The following is a 14,247-nucleotide window of genomic DNA, read 5'->3' as shown; positions in this document are numbered from 1 at the left end:
TGCACCGTCACTATTAATAGGCTGACATTCTTTCTTCCCCCACAAGACCACACCAGCAACACAGGCGAAGGCGACAGTGTGAGGGAGCCTGGAGGCACGCCAGCTCTGCCAAAGCCCCAACCCAAACCCCTGCGGCGCAGGGACTCCTCCGAGCACATCCCTGGACCTGGGTGTGAGGTACGGCGCTGGTGTGCAAAACGCCCGCTGTGAAACCAGGGAGGTCCCTTTACACCAGAGGCTCCCCCGCCAGCTCCTGACACTGCGCCTTTTGTTCCTTCTCCCGCGACAGTACATCATTAACTTCATCTGCCAAAATAACAGCGGATTGCAGGATAAGCTAAGGATATAGCATCGCCTTGCATTTTCGGTTTAACGTGCTTGATTGTGTTAGGGTGGCTTTAAAATTTTATTTATTTGCTTTCTAAATCAGCCAAGAACTCTCATACGCAGCAGAAGGCCCCTGAAGCTATCACTGTAATGCGATATCTGCTCATAAATGTCAATATACCAATTTTAAAGGTATTAACACTGCTGTTTAGTCATGGTAAAATATCCTAATACCTGCCCCACCTCCGTTAGAGAGAGCAATACAGTTAAATGCAAGCAATTCCGTACAGGGCTTTCTGCAAAACTTATTTAAACATAGGAACCTCACCAACTGCATGACAGCACACAACAATCCCACCACAAACACAAGTAAAACAAGTAGGGGTACCATGAGGCTTGCTCTACAAGATCCACCTGCCCGGTTGCCCAAGAACATTTAGCTCCTTCCTCTGGGTGGCTCTTAAGAGACCAGAGGGTCAACACACAAAGTCTTCCCTCTCTTCGGCTTGGGTTAAGGGCAACAACTGACCCCAGCTATCTCTAAAGTAAAGAAGGGATCTCTTTTAATTAAAGCACAGAATTTTGCATACAGAGATGTGGATTGTAGCTCTGTCACATATTTCCTGGGTGGCTGGGAATAAATTACACCAGTTCCGCACTGTGCTTCCCTCCCACATGCTCACTCCGAAGCAAGGCACAGTGGATAACTTGAGCATCAGAAGAGAAGACATGAGAGCTCTGCTTCCTTCTGTGTTTATATGGGAGATCACCATGCAATTGATAGTTTGGTTTAACAAATGGTGCGGAATAGGAAACTTCAGCTACTTCAGGAATGTCCACTGTAGCTGCTGAAGTAACGTGCAGCTTATTGCTTCAAAAAAACCTAAGTGTTAATTAGAGAAAAAATACTTGGATTTACAACAGATTGAGATTTAAAAATATGATTGACAACCATATTGAATTCTACTAGCTAAGCTTACAGCTACAGAGAAGCGATACGACATGGCTGGGGGGAAAAAAAAGTAACAAAAATTCGAAAAGGTTTGATGGGAAAGGATACCTTGCAGAGAAGTACACCTTTGAAAAAACAGCTTGAGTCTCAGGCACCTAATTACAACCCTTAGCAACATCATCAAAAGAGTTAAAGTATTTCTACAGTTCTCTCCCCAAAAACAGTAACCTAGAATGAATGCATTCTCTGTAGAAGTATAATTTATCTGAACAGGAGAGACCCCAGAGCTCTGTGCTGAAGGCACAGAGAGGAGACACGAGGCAATGACAGCTTCTCACACTGATGGTTCTTAAGTTTTGTAGAAATAAAGTTGTCTGTAAGTTCCCAGCCTTCACTTAAGAGTGTGGAGATACTGAGGGCACGCATACTCATCTCCTGATAAACGCACCCAAAACCAGGTCACTTATTTATGAGTCTTTTGGGAAAAGGGATGCTTCCCTCCCAGCGATGGGCAAGAGGGGTTTTACACGTCATTCACTTTCACACGTCCACTTACAAAGGCATCTTCACTCCTACTGTATAACCCACAAAGAAGACTGACTGTAGGGGCTACTACATGCATGGTACAGAGTGGGGGCAACCTCTTTGACCTTAGACATCTGTAAGACATACAACCAAAACATTCATCCTAAGTTCCCGTTATAATTAACAAAGTCTCAGGTGAAGAGCAATTTATTTCATCCTAGGGTACGTATCTCCAGAGGCCATTCCCCTGTCCTGTTTCTCTCCACTGTGAGTCCTAGAGCACACAGCTCAGATTTAGACAGCAAAAGGACAGTAGGCAGCCCACCTACTTGAGCACCTTTCAAATGTACCATTCAAGACCACTGCACAGGAACAAGTTGCAAATTACTGACCAGACATCTGTACCTTGCAGCTCTGGCTCCAAAATGCATTTTTCACCTATCAGGCCACCATAAAATAACTGGAGATATATAGCACTCTCAGTTTCTTGGAAAAGCACAAAAGAAACTCAATTAGGGCTTCCAGTCAGCAAATACTTCATCATTATATGCAAACACTGCTGCACCAGTTCACCCAAGAATTATTGTGATTATTGTAGTTGCACATGCTAGTGGCGCTACAGCTAAGGGTCTGTCAGCATTTCGTGCCCCTACCTGCAAGGGTTCATAACTCAGTTAAGCATTCCCTCTTGCCCACAACCTTGTAAGATTGTGCTTGCTTTTAGGTATTCTACAGTATTTTCCTTGTAAAGCACAAAAATGAAGAAAAACAATGAATTGTAATAAAGTTGGGGGGGGGGGGGGGGTGCCTCCATTTTTAAGATACATAAAACCAAGTACAGCATGGCACAATGTACTATAACACACTAAGGCGTATCGACCTTAAGCTTTTATTTCCTGGGTTTAAAAACAAAACAACCCAATACCATTAGATAGCTTGAAGTGCAGGGGGCAGGTTTTGAGACAAGTTTATTTTGGTTTGAGCTTACTGTTTAAATTAGCATCGTGAACTCTTGCCCACTGTCATCCCCTACAGCTACTCTCACAAAATCCCGGGAAGAAGCAATTGGAACTACCAGAGCTTAACTGCAATTGACTGTTGTATTTTTAAGACTTCGAGTAATTTTTAACAGTTCCAAATGCAAAATGCCCCAACAAAACGCATCAGCTTTGAGGTAAACCAGCAGGAGTAAACTATTGCCTTGGTAGTCCTCAGGAAGTTAACAGATTTGGTGCAACCGAGTATTCCAAGCTGCTGCCATTCTTTTAGCTACCTAAGTAATGTCCTCCCCGTTTCACCTCTGTCCAACAAATCCATACTGTGGACTGGTACAACATAAACTGATGGTAACCCAAACATTCAAAGCTAAAACCAGGCCAATTTTCAGAGCCCTAAAACATCCAGTGAAGCTAAAGAGAACTCCATAGGCATACTGAAAAGAAAAGCCATTTGGGGGGATAATACAACACAGAGTGAGTAGCCAAAGACCAGGCAGATGGGTGTTACGGATGGACATGAGGACCAGCATTTCCATGTGGAGAGCAGCACAGAAGAAGAAACGCCTTCGGAGGCAGATAAGGAGCAGGGCAGCACCCATGCCTCCAATACAGGATGCCCAGAGGGATCTTGTAGGACTTCCCCAGCCAGGGTGGTCGGAGAGCATTAACCAAGTGGAGCTCACCAGCAGCCCCAGAGCCAGGGAGTTAAGGGGGCACTCAGGGCACACAGGGGAAGGGGAGGGAGCAGACGAGCAGCCACGGTCCACCACTAACAGCCCCAGCTGCCCCATCGCTGATCCCAGCCCACAGCAGACCTTCTCCAGGGGCAGTGCTACCTTGCTCCAGGAAGCATGTGCCTACAGCCCATGCGGCTCCTTCAGCCGCAGGTACAAATCCATGAGTCACTGCGATCCCTGCACGGAGAGCAGCTCTTATCAACACGCCATGGGACAGCTCCAAAGGGAGGTGACGGAGACATACCAGATAAGCACTACAAATACCAGTATAACTGCATCCACGTTAGGAGTTTTACCACATTAGCTTTTTTATTACTAGACAGGCTGATCAGGACCTGTTGGCACTTGCAGTGTCCTGTTTGTGTAGGGATAATGACAGCTCCAGTGGCAGAGCAACCCAGGGAGGCGCAGCTTCGGTGGGAAGGCAGCGTTTTGCCAGAAGCGTTAAACAACCTCCCCCCAAAAGACAGCACTTTTTCTGGCACACGGTCTCAACGCAGCTAGGTGGGCCGAGGGAGGTCTCGTCAGCCGGGGCCCTACTGAAATCTGCACAAAAACTTGTGTCAGTGTATCTTCCCCTGGTGTGGATAAGCCCAAAGCCCGGCTGGCTAGTGAAAGCTAGTGAACTGCCATGGGTAAAAGCCGATCTCTTTCATAATACATAATTATTTTTTTTTAATATAAATTATATATGCTGATGTATTTCTACTGACGACTAAGCTGTCCCTTACTTTTTCTTATATTAAACACTTCCCTGACTCCACACTACTTTTTGTTTCCCACAACTATGGATCATTAACTAATTTATTCTCAACATTTAAGCCAGTTTCTCCTTATTCAACCTCTGATCCCCCCTGTAAATTCATCTTCACTAGGCTCTGTCTCTCTGAGCTGTCCCACTATCTCTTCCTAACACCACATCTTCCCATAGATCTGATCCTTCACTTGTCAGTATGATGCAAGATCAAGCAAGAGGAGGGCATGGGAAAACCCCAGGCAGAAGAAGTCATCACCCTTCGTGCCTGCCACAGCAGCACTTGAGATAGGAGTTAGTAGCACCAGTTTCTAAATCAAGTGGAGAGAAGCCCACTCCATCCATACATCCGCCTGATCCTTCTATGCTTCAGAAGAGCCAGTCCTCTGTAAGCGTGGGCATCTCCATTCCCCATTCTTTGCGGCTTCCTTCTTCTTCAGTGCTGCTTCTTAGAGGTTTCCCAATTAGCAGCAAATTAAAACCAACGCTGCTGAGGTCAAACTGTAGTTACTTGTCACATTCAGAACAGCAGATTCCACTCTGCTGCAGGACGACAAAGACCAGCAGAGCAAGGGACTGCTCTGCCTGCAGGACTATCATGTCTCCAGCCTGTACTTGCTTCCCTTTCAAAAAGCTGCTCCCTCCTTTTACTAACACTGAAATAGATACCACAGACATTAGGACTGCTGAGTCCCATGGCCACACAGGAGGAGATACATCAAGCCTTGCTTGGGACAGGACGAGGGACCAGGACCAAGGGTTAGGTGGAGGCATCATGAACTTCACAACAGCATATTGAGCATTTGGCTGCATTCTGCAGTTTGTAATCAGTGTCATATTTTGTGCCTCTGTGCAAGTGCTTCACACCATATCCAAAGCAAAAAATACACTTTGGAAGTAATACGTGAGGTGCAACGTCAAAATCTCCAAGTCCTCTACACTGAAAGCTACCTCAAGGTTCCCAAAATCATGCACAGTTGTGGGGTTTGTCCTCCCCCTTCCCACAGCTGCCTGATTTTAGAGCCAACAGTATCTTTTCTTGAGCCTGTGCTGACCTGAGAAACAATCAGGGACCCATAATGCAACAAACATAAGGTATTTGATAAGAAAACTCTCGTGCAAAGCTATGAGATCCCCTCCCAAATCCACCTCTCGTTCAAGCGAGTTGAATTCTTTCCACCAGCTCCAGTGGGAGTTGGACTGGGACCTAAAATAACGCCGCAGATAAGGATCTTACTGTAACTTTTGACTACAGTCAAGCTCACATTGTGCAAGTCAATGCTATTGAGCTTAAATATCAACGTCATCCCAAGGCAGGGAGAAATACTTCTGGCAGAGCTAGAGTGTACAGTCAGAAATGTAGAAGGGGAAAAACAAAAATACCACTTTCCTCCAAGGAAAACAGATCTCAAGAAGGTAGGTACACAACCTACCCGGCTAAAATCCTGCTTGCAACAGAAAGTACCTACCACTTGAAAAGAAGATGACTAGAACATAATGTGTATACACAAACACAGGCTAGACCACATGAGGAAAGCCAGCTAGCATTGTACTCCAAAAATTTATACTAAAAAATGTATACGCTGAAGGCAGGGAAATGCAAAGGGTGAACACCTCTTGTAATGCTGGATTCCCTTTGGGGACGTTCCTCTACATCATCCCCTAGGGTGGGAGGCGCGGACCTGCCACCATCACAGAGGCCAACAAAAGCACTTCTGCACGCTACCACAGAGGCTCCCGTGCCTGGAAGTTGATAACACGTCACCAAAATTTCCATTACCAGGAGAGAGCGAAAAATAAAGCAAGGAAAGGGAAGGCATATGTTTCTGGTTTTCTCTCCTTCTTTCTTGAATATCCCCAAACAAACAAAAGCCTGGGCCTTACGAATAAAGCTCACTTTTCCCATGCCTGGAGCAAGACCTTGATGGGGAAAACCATCCACCTTTGCAAGCCTGGGGAAATGCCCCCTACCATTGCCAACAGGGAGAGAGCACATGCACACAAAAAGCAAGGAAAGTCTGAGACGATTTCGACTGAAATTTGACCCACATCAGCTGAAAAATCGTTCTACAGAAAGCTGGAAAAAACTTCCAAGGAGTCAGCGTCAGACTCTGGGCTGTATTTTGTTACATCCATCACCTCAAAGACCCGCACACACCCAGGTCCCAGAGTGCCAGGTCCCCTTCTAACTACTCCAGGAATACGGAGTCCCTGCCCCAGGAGCCTGCAATTTGATTTAAGACAAGATACAAAAAAAAAAAAAAAAGACGTTTTGACAAACAGACAGATGGACTGGGGGAGGAAGAACGAGAGGGACATGTGGTTACCCACAATTGGCAGGTTGCTTTCTTTTCTCTTTTTCTTTTTTTTTTTTTTTTTTTTTTAATAAAAATAAATATCAGTAATCCCCACTGGCCACCTGCCTAGCTTTTGTATATTTAATTAAGAAGGATTTGGGTGATGGGAGAACTGGTCAAAAGTTCAGCCAATTTGGGGGAGGACGGCAAACAATGCTAAGGGCTACATCTAGCCACAGGACCCAGAGAAATGCCAGTATTCCAGCCGCTGCCTGGCCCTTCCCCATTTCTCCAACAGCAAACTCTCACTTTGCAACACAATCCACAAAAAAAATCAGAGGAGGAAGAGAAGAAGGCAGTTCATACTTAAGAGAGCTGGTCTGGACCAGTTCCTGAAAGCCAGTGACCTCACTGATCCTCAGTACAGTTTGTCTTTATAGCGATAAGACTGGAATTGTATTCATGTTTAACAAAATCATTTGAATCCACAATGATGTCCCTTTAGCAGTGAGAGAAAGAAAGGGGAAAGGGGGGAGAAAAAGTACTCAGCTGAGTTAGTAGAGAATACCAAGCACTGTCTTCTCTTCCTAACCCCCAACACAGTCACCTTGTAAGATAAAGTCCATTAAGACAAAAATAGAGTATCCTTAGCGTGGGAAAACATTTATCCAAGTTTTAATTTATTTTCAAATCAGCATTTAAACGATCACATCTTACATCATTTCCTTTTATGAGCCAGCAGTTAGACAATACACATCATTTACATGCAGTTTTGGAAGGCTGCAATATAAATCAACAAAAGAAGCCTTCACTGTGAATTAACTATTACAAGACTCTTAGAAAGCCACACCAGCCTGCACTGAGGGCAATTAGGAGTATCATCCCTAATTCTCATCTTTCTGGTGCACTCTCAGAACTCGCACAAAAACATCCTTCCCCCCAGTCATTGCTGCTACAAGAGAATTACAACGTCTATCTGTGAGACATAACAGCACGCTCACAACAGCTATTTTGAAGTGCTAGCTGTCCTTAAAAACATACACACACACACATACACACGCACACACAAAAAGAAAAAACAACAAAACAAAAACAAAGGGAAAGTGACAACAAGTTAACACGGTTCAGTCTCAATAGCAAAATTAATCAGCCTCATGCCTCTATGAACAATCTTATGGCAGAGATTTTAAAATGTGCAAAATATTAACTAACACCTTTAGTTCACAGGTCATTTTTGCATTAAAAAAAAAAAGGGGGGGGGGAAGCAAACACCAAGTTCAAATCTTATCTCGAGGCAAGTTTCAGGAGTGTTTTCATTTTGTGCAAGCCAAACTTCAAATTAAGCTTACTACTGGATGTGAAAAACTAAAAGCTAACCGCAGCAATGCTAAAAATGCTTCTCCACTATTTGCAAAAGAGGGAAAAAAAAAAAAAGAAAAAAGAAGTCCTTAAGGCAGCTAAGAGCGTGGTAAACTGTTCCAGTTACACCTAAGTGCCCCGACAAAGCGGGACTGACATATTGTCATGAGGCGGGAAGGAGACTGGGAGACACAGCCGTCCCACAGGACAGCAGCACCCACACAAAAAAGCCAAAGCACAATTATGGGCTGAGGTTCGTTTTTCTGACAAATTCTGCGCCACTCGTATCATCCCTCGCTTGCGCCTCGCCCGTGACAGGCTGCCCCGCGGGTCAGGGGAGGGTTTATGGGGGTGCGGAGCCCCGGGTCGGGGTGCTCCTCTGCCGGCTCTGCCTCTGCTGCTGCTGCCGACAAGCCCAAACGCGCCTCCCGCCAGCTGATACCAACCTGTCGAAGGGAAATTTCTCTCTCTCTGCTCCAGCGGAGGCCTGGGGGGGGCTCCTTAAAAGTGTTAAACTACAGGCTCAAGGGGTTCCAGCACCAGCTCGGAGGGGCTCTGCTTTGCGACGTTTAACCCTTTGCTTTCTAACTTATACGCAACGCAACACGCAAAAATAGCCCTCTCTCTCCCATGCCATCATTCTCGGATTTTGAACCAACTACAAAAGGGGCAAACAACTTCCAGGCCAGCCTTTTCATCCCTCAGGATTTTGGATGAGCAGCAGAGGAGTTCTGCTTTGCCCCAGAATGACCGAGCCACCCCCACCTCTGCCCCAGCCCCTGCGCAGGGCAAAGGCTTCCCCAAAAACACCCCGATTCTTCTAGGCACTTCTAGGCTGGAAAATTTCAAGCTCATTTTTTTGCCCCCCATTCATGGGCTGTGTAACAAGCTCCTCTTGAAACACAAAGCTCCTTCCCACAGGAGAGGTGTAAGCGAGGTTATGAAGATGAAAACGATGTAAACCCTACGGACTTCAAGGGGAGCAGCTGAAAACCTGGCATTTTTTAATACCTCACACCGCCGAGGTCCCAGGCCCTCCGCCTAAGTGCACTCCGCTCAAGCCAACTCACTTTAATGGCATAAATCCCAGGAGGATCCACGCTGTTCTGTGACAGGGAGGAGGAACTCCACCTGCCCTTGGGTGCCCAACAACTTAGGACTGCCCTCCTATTTCATGCACGTATGTACACCTATACACCTATATATAGCTAAATAAAGAACCAGGGTAGGACGATCTATAGAAATACCTCTAGCCACACAGACCTGGGCTGTTCCCAGCAAGCTCAGCTTTCCAAAGATGGGAAAAACGGGACTATATTCTGCTTTCCAACAGGTTGGGGGTGGGTGGGGGGATAGGTGGGGTGGGTGTCTCCTTGCCCACCGCTGCGGAGAGGAGGAGCCACACACACACACACACAGACACACACAGACACACACACACGCAAAGCAAGGCAGGCAGACCGACCTCCGGTCCCACCGCCGGGGTGTAAGAGCCAGACAAAGAGATAACGTCATGCCCTCCTCCCGCTCCCTCCGTCCTCCCCGCAGCGCCAGCCAATCCCGCGCCCCGCGCCCCGCTGACATCATCGCTGATGCCGACACACACGGATCGTGGAAGTACATCACAAACTCGCGGCGATCTCGGGGGAGGGGGCGGGGGGGGGGGAAGGCGGGACACGGTTCCTCAAAGACAACCTCCATCCTCCCACCGCCACCCCCTCCACCACCACCCCCCCCCACAGTCCCTTAGGGTGACAGCCCGGTTAAACGGGGAATAAAGGCATTTGGGAAGAGAGATTTCAAGGAGGGGTTGCTGGGTAAGGAGGAAAGCGGAAGGCAACAAACACAGCGTAACCACGGGTTTGGTTTTTTTTCCCCTCGGTTGTACAGTTCCTCCGAAAGCCCTCAAAATATATACACACACACACACACAGAGAATTTCATCTTTGGGTGTTCCTGGAGCATTTTTCCTAGCAGAACAGCAGCTGAGAAAAGTTAAATACCATTGCACTGCTATTGCACTGATTGATTTTTTAATTATTTTTTTTTTTCACATAATGGCATTCTTTTAAGAAGAAAGCGGAGGTTTAATCACAGCAAGGAAGTTTTTTGTTTTGTTACTTTTTGTTTACATACAACTCTATTAGGTGTCCACATTTTGAAACTATGTACACAAATGTGGACAAATGCCTACTAAATAGCATTGCAAATCCAAATTTACACACCTGCCAATCCATCGATGTCTGAAAGGCTCTACAGCAAAATAGTATTTACCTATTTCTTTTATTCCTAGCACCCAAACCACCATGCCCTCAGTTACCAGGCAAGAGGAAGCATTTCCACCATTGTCTAACCAGTGAGGAAGGACAGGGAAATCTCATCAGACACACACTAAAACTACTGCCCTGACAGAAACCGCCTGCTGTTTCCCCTGTTATCAGAGTGAAACCGATGCCCTTAAGACCTCAGGTGTCCATTCACTCTTCCAAGTCAATAAAGGCATGTGCTGAGTTTCATTGCTAATGTTAACTACTCCGGGAGACTTCTAGCATACTGAAGGGAAATGAAATTAAAACATTTCTATTCTCAAGACTGTTAAACCAACGAGGACTTCACTCATTATGTCACAGCATTAACAAGTAAGCCAAGAAACAATGCACCAAATTGCAATAATTAGCAGGAGAGTTTCAAGTCACACATTCACGCCCTACAATTTTTTTTTTTTTTGTAAGAAGGGTTCAGGCGATGCAAGCTCCGGGAGCAGAAGGATTACAGAAAAATTTTAAATGGTGTCATTTAATTTGTCAGAAAAAAATTAAATGCTCAAGGTGGTGTCAAAGTGCAGCTTCTCGCTCATCTCCCCCCTCTCCTATGGCGTTTTGAGCCACTCCTTTTTTCCAGTTTTCTGCCAACAGCAGCAGCCCAGTTATTCCACTTCTAGCCTTAAAATGCAACTCGCACGCCGCGCAGACTATTTCTCCATCATGAAGGCTGAGGTTCACGCCCTCAAAACAAACTGACATGTGTTTCATTTGCAGAAGAGGCAGCAAAGTGCTTTATTTAGTTACTGGAGCTGCAAGCAGCAGTATCTTGCCATCAGGGAAACTCACCAATTATGCTGCCTTGTTTATAAGCAAAAAAAAAAAATTTTAAAAAAATATCAACCACACCAAGTATCTAGGCATACTCGGTTACTTTCGGTTATCTCTCCTTCCCTCTGCAAATGTGCCTTGCCTTTCTAGACAATATAAGGCTAGAGCCTTCTGCCTTTAGCCAAGTATTAAGACTGTGTGGACTGTGTGAATTAGTCATCCTGGTAGCCAGCACTCACTGCAAAGTCATGCAATCTTGAGATTTGTTTGTTCCACTGACTGCACACTGAAGGGAAAAAAAAAAAAAAAAAAAAAAAAAGTAGACTAGTTTCACACCCACATGGCCACTCTCCGATTTCTATTTTTTAAAGTCATACTCTTGTCAAACAGGTTATTCTGGGAATTCTGATTTTCACTGAATAAGCTTTCCCTGCTTCGATCGCTTATTATTGTTACTCTGCCCCCCCCCCCAATGATTGCACTGCACAGCACAGCAGGATCGGATGCAGCACCATTCACCCTCGACTCGACAGCTTCAGCACTTTGAAGGTTTTCCAACAAGGAAACCGGGTGACAATTTTAATGAAGGCCAATGCCTTTGTCTAAAGTCACCGCAGCAGCAGCAGTAACTTCCATGAGGAACCTCCAGCAGGAATTATGAATAAGCCCGTGGACCGATTTGTATAGTGTGGACACACTCTGACAGTCTCCACTCGGTTTGGTCACGGCTCGGGGAGGGGGTAGGGAGGAATAAGGACAATAAAGGACTATTTCACCATTTCAGGATGGGTACTTGGGAGAGCAATTTGTGTCCCTTTGGAAAAGCAGAAGCCAAGAGGCTGACAAACTTGTCACGGGCAGCAACAATGACAAGCACAACATTTTTATCATCCCTAACTGTTCCGCTTGCCACAGCGGGTGGCTCGCCATCAGCCGTGTGCTCAGCCCGGCCCAGACACCGGTCACACCTCTAGAAAAATGACAATAATAAAAGGAGAAGAAATTCTGCCACAAACCTTGTAGACTTGCCCGTACGTGCCATTGCCAACCACTTCCACCAGCTCAAAAATCCCAGCGGGGTCCTGGGGAAGGGGGAGAAGGTGGAGGGGGGGGAGGGGGGCAAAGGGGGCGGAGGGGGAGATTGGGGGGAGAAGAAGGGAAGCGGGGTTACATTTTTGTCAGGCGATGGCTGTTGGCAGAGCCCGGCTGCTGGCGGCGTGCAGCTGTTGCGCCCTGTTTTTTCCACGCACATGCCAATACATGCAAACAAAGGAAAAGCAGCCCAAGGGCCGCGCTCCCCCCGCCCGCCCCCGCGGGGCTTCCCCCCCACACACGCTGCCGCCGGCCCCCCGCGACCCGCCACCGGCCCCGGCCACCGCCACCGACCCCGGCCGCTCCCACCCCCGTAGCCCCAGCAAGGGACTCGCCGGCCCCCGCCCCGCCGGCCCCGAGGGGAGCCCCCGCCCCGGCCCCCCCCACCCCGGCACTTACCCGCAGGGAGGAAAGGTCGATATCCACCAGACTTTTTGCAGGAGAATCGTTCGCCATTTTCCCGTCTTTTCTTTATTTTTTTTTTTCCCCCTCTTCTCTGTTAAATAATAGCGAGGCCGCCCCCCCTCCCTCCCTCTCCCCGAAGCGGCCGTGAATTGCGCGGAGCTCCTCTCCTCCCTTCCGCCCTTCCCTTCTTCACTCCAGCCCCGCCGGGTTGAAACTCTTCAGCATTGGGAGGGGTTGGCGGGGGGGATGATGGATAGATAGATGGATGGTGGGAGGAGGAGGAGGAGGTGGGGGGGGGGGGGGGAGAGAGAGGGAGGTGAGGGAAGGAGGGAGGAAGGAAGGAGAGGGGGTGCTGCGGTCCGTCTCTCTCTCCCCGCGGTGCGGGGCTTGGATTTCCACCCCCCTCCCGAGGCGGTAGGTAGGTGGGTGGGTGGGTGAGTGGGTGCCCCCCGCGCGTCCCCGACGGCAGCGGGCTCACACCATGTCGCGGCGGCGGCGGCAGGAGCGGCGCCGGGGCCGGCAGCCTCTGGCAGCCTGGCGGTGCCCTCGGCGCCCGGGCATGGCACGGCACGGCACGGCTCGGCCCGGCCCGGCCGGCGGCGGGGCGGCGCTCAGGCCGGGAGCCGGCAGCGGCAGCCGCGGCCCGGCTCTCGCATGGAGGGTTGGGGGGGGGGGGGGGATGGAGGAGGGGAGGGGGGTGGGGGGGAAAGGCTCACGCCCAGCGCCGCGGCGGAGCCCCCGCCGCCTCCGAGCCCTCCCCGCGGCGCTGCCCTGGCATCAAAGGGCGCCGGACACCGGCGGGCAGGGGCTGCGCGTCCCGGCGGCAACGGGGCTGGAGCGGGGGTTGCTGCGAGCCAGACAAAGATAGCCGGGGAGGAGGTGGAGGAGGAGGAGGTGGAGGAGGAGGAGGAGGAGAAGGAGGAGGAGAAAAGGGATACAAAATATACCGAGAGAGAGAAAACAGCTCCCCCTTCCCTTCTCCAACAGGAAAAACCGGCGGAAACGCGCCCGCACCAAAGCACTGCTGGGTAAACTCGCGGGGAGAGAGAAAGGGAGAGGGAGGACGGGGAGGGGATCGGGACCTGGACCGGCCCCGGCGGCCCTGCCCGCCCCCGCCGCACAACAATAGCCCCGACGGGGCGGGAGGACAGCGAGGGCGGCCCTGGCCCCGCTGCCGACAGCGCCCGGGTCCGGCCGGCGGGGAGGCCCACGCGTGTCCGCGGCAGGGCCGGGGGCGGGCAGCCTCCCCCCCTGCCTCTGCCCCGCGGCGTGGGCGAGGAGGGGACCTTGTGTGGGGCGCTGCCGGCCCCCGTGCTGTCCCTGCCGCGCCTTTTGTGGGGACGGCACGGTCAGTGTCCGACTGTCGTGGCCAACATCGCGAGGCACTTTTTGGAAAGAATAATAGAAAAGGTGCACAGGGGTTGTTGGGGATACCCCACCGCCCGTGGGGTGGGTGGTGGTATTTTCCCTTCCCATCCCCGGTAAGATGACCGGCAAAATGTGTTTTTCTTTTCCACCCCCCGAGACCCCAAGCCCACAGGAAAAATGTTCCTGCCCCATCAGAGACCTCTGCAGAAACAGAGACAAATACTGGCCTCTGGAACCAGATCCGACAAACTCATGAGACGGTATCTTAACGCATCGTTTTCTGAGATCCAGTCTTAGGCCCTGTTGCCACCCAGAAGCATCCTCCAGCAGAATCTGAATCA

The 14,247-nt window shown here is 49.3% G+C and overlaps 1 protein-coding gene across 23 annotated transcripts in view; it reads right to left on the bottom strand.

Moving 5' to 3' along the window:
• The window catches only part of MAP4K4 (mitogen-activated protein kinase kinase kinase kinase 4), a 165,579-nt gene extending 152,455 nt beyond the window's left edge, over window positions 1-13,124 (bottom strand). For 12 of the 23 annotated variants that reach the window (XM_074158770.1, XM_074158812.1, XM_074158779.1 and 9 more), the window contains exons 1-2: window positions 12,533-12,710; window positions 12,058-12,123 (exon numbers count right to left, since the gene is read on the bottom strand). In XM_074158770.1, coding sequence (XP_074014871.1) covers window positions 12,058-12,123; window positions 12,533-12,589 — 123 coding nt within the window. In that variant the 5' untranslated portion in view covers window positions 12,590-12,710. Of the gene's footprint in view, window positions 1-12,057; window positions 12,124-12,532 lie in introns of all 23 variants that reach the window. The other 11 variants (XM_074158787.1, XM_074158845.1, XM_074158852.1 and 8 more) reach the window with 2 other exon arrangements.
• Window positions 13,125-14,247: the final 1,123 nt, after the last annotated feature.

Source organism: Numenius arquata, chromosome 1 (genome assembly GCF_964106895.1).
Source record: "Numenius arquata chromosome 1, bNumArq3.hap1.1, whole genome shotgun sequence".
In the NCBI taxonomy this organism is placed as follows: Eukaryota; Metazoa; Chordata; class Aves; order Charadriiformes; family Scolopacidae; genus Numenius; species Numenius arquata.
The sequence above is the reverse complement of the archived record's forward strand: the minus strand, read 5'-3'. Positions and strand labels throughout refer to the sequence as shown.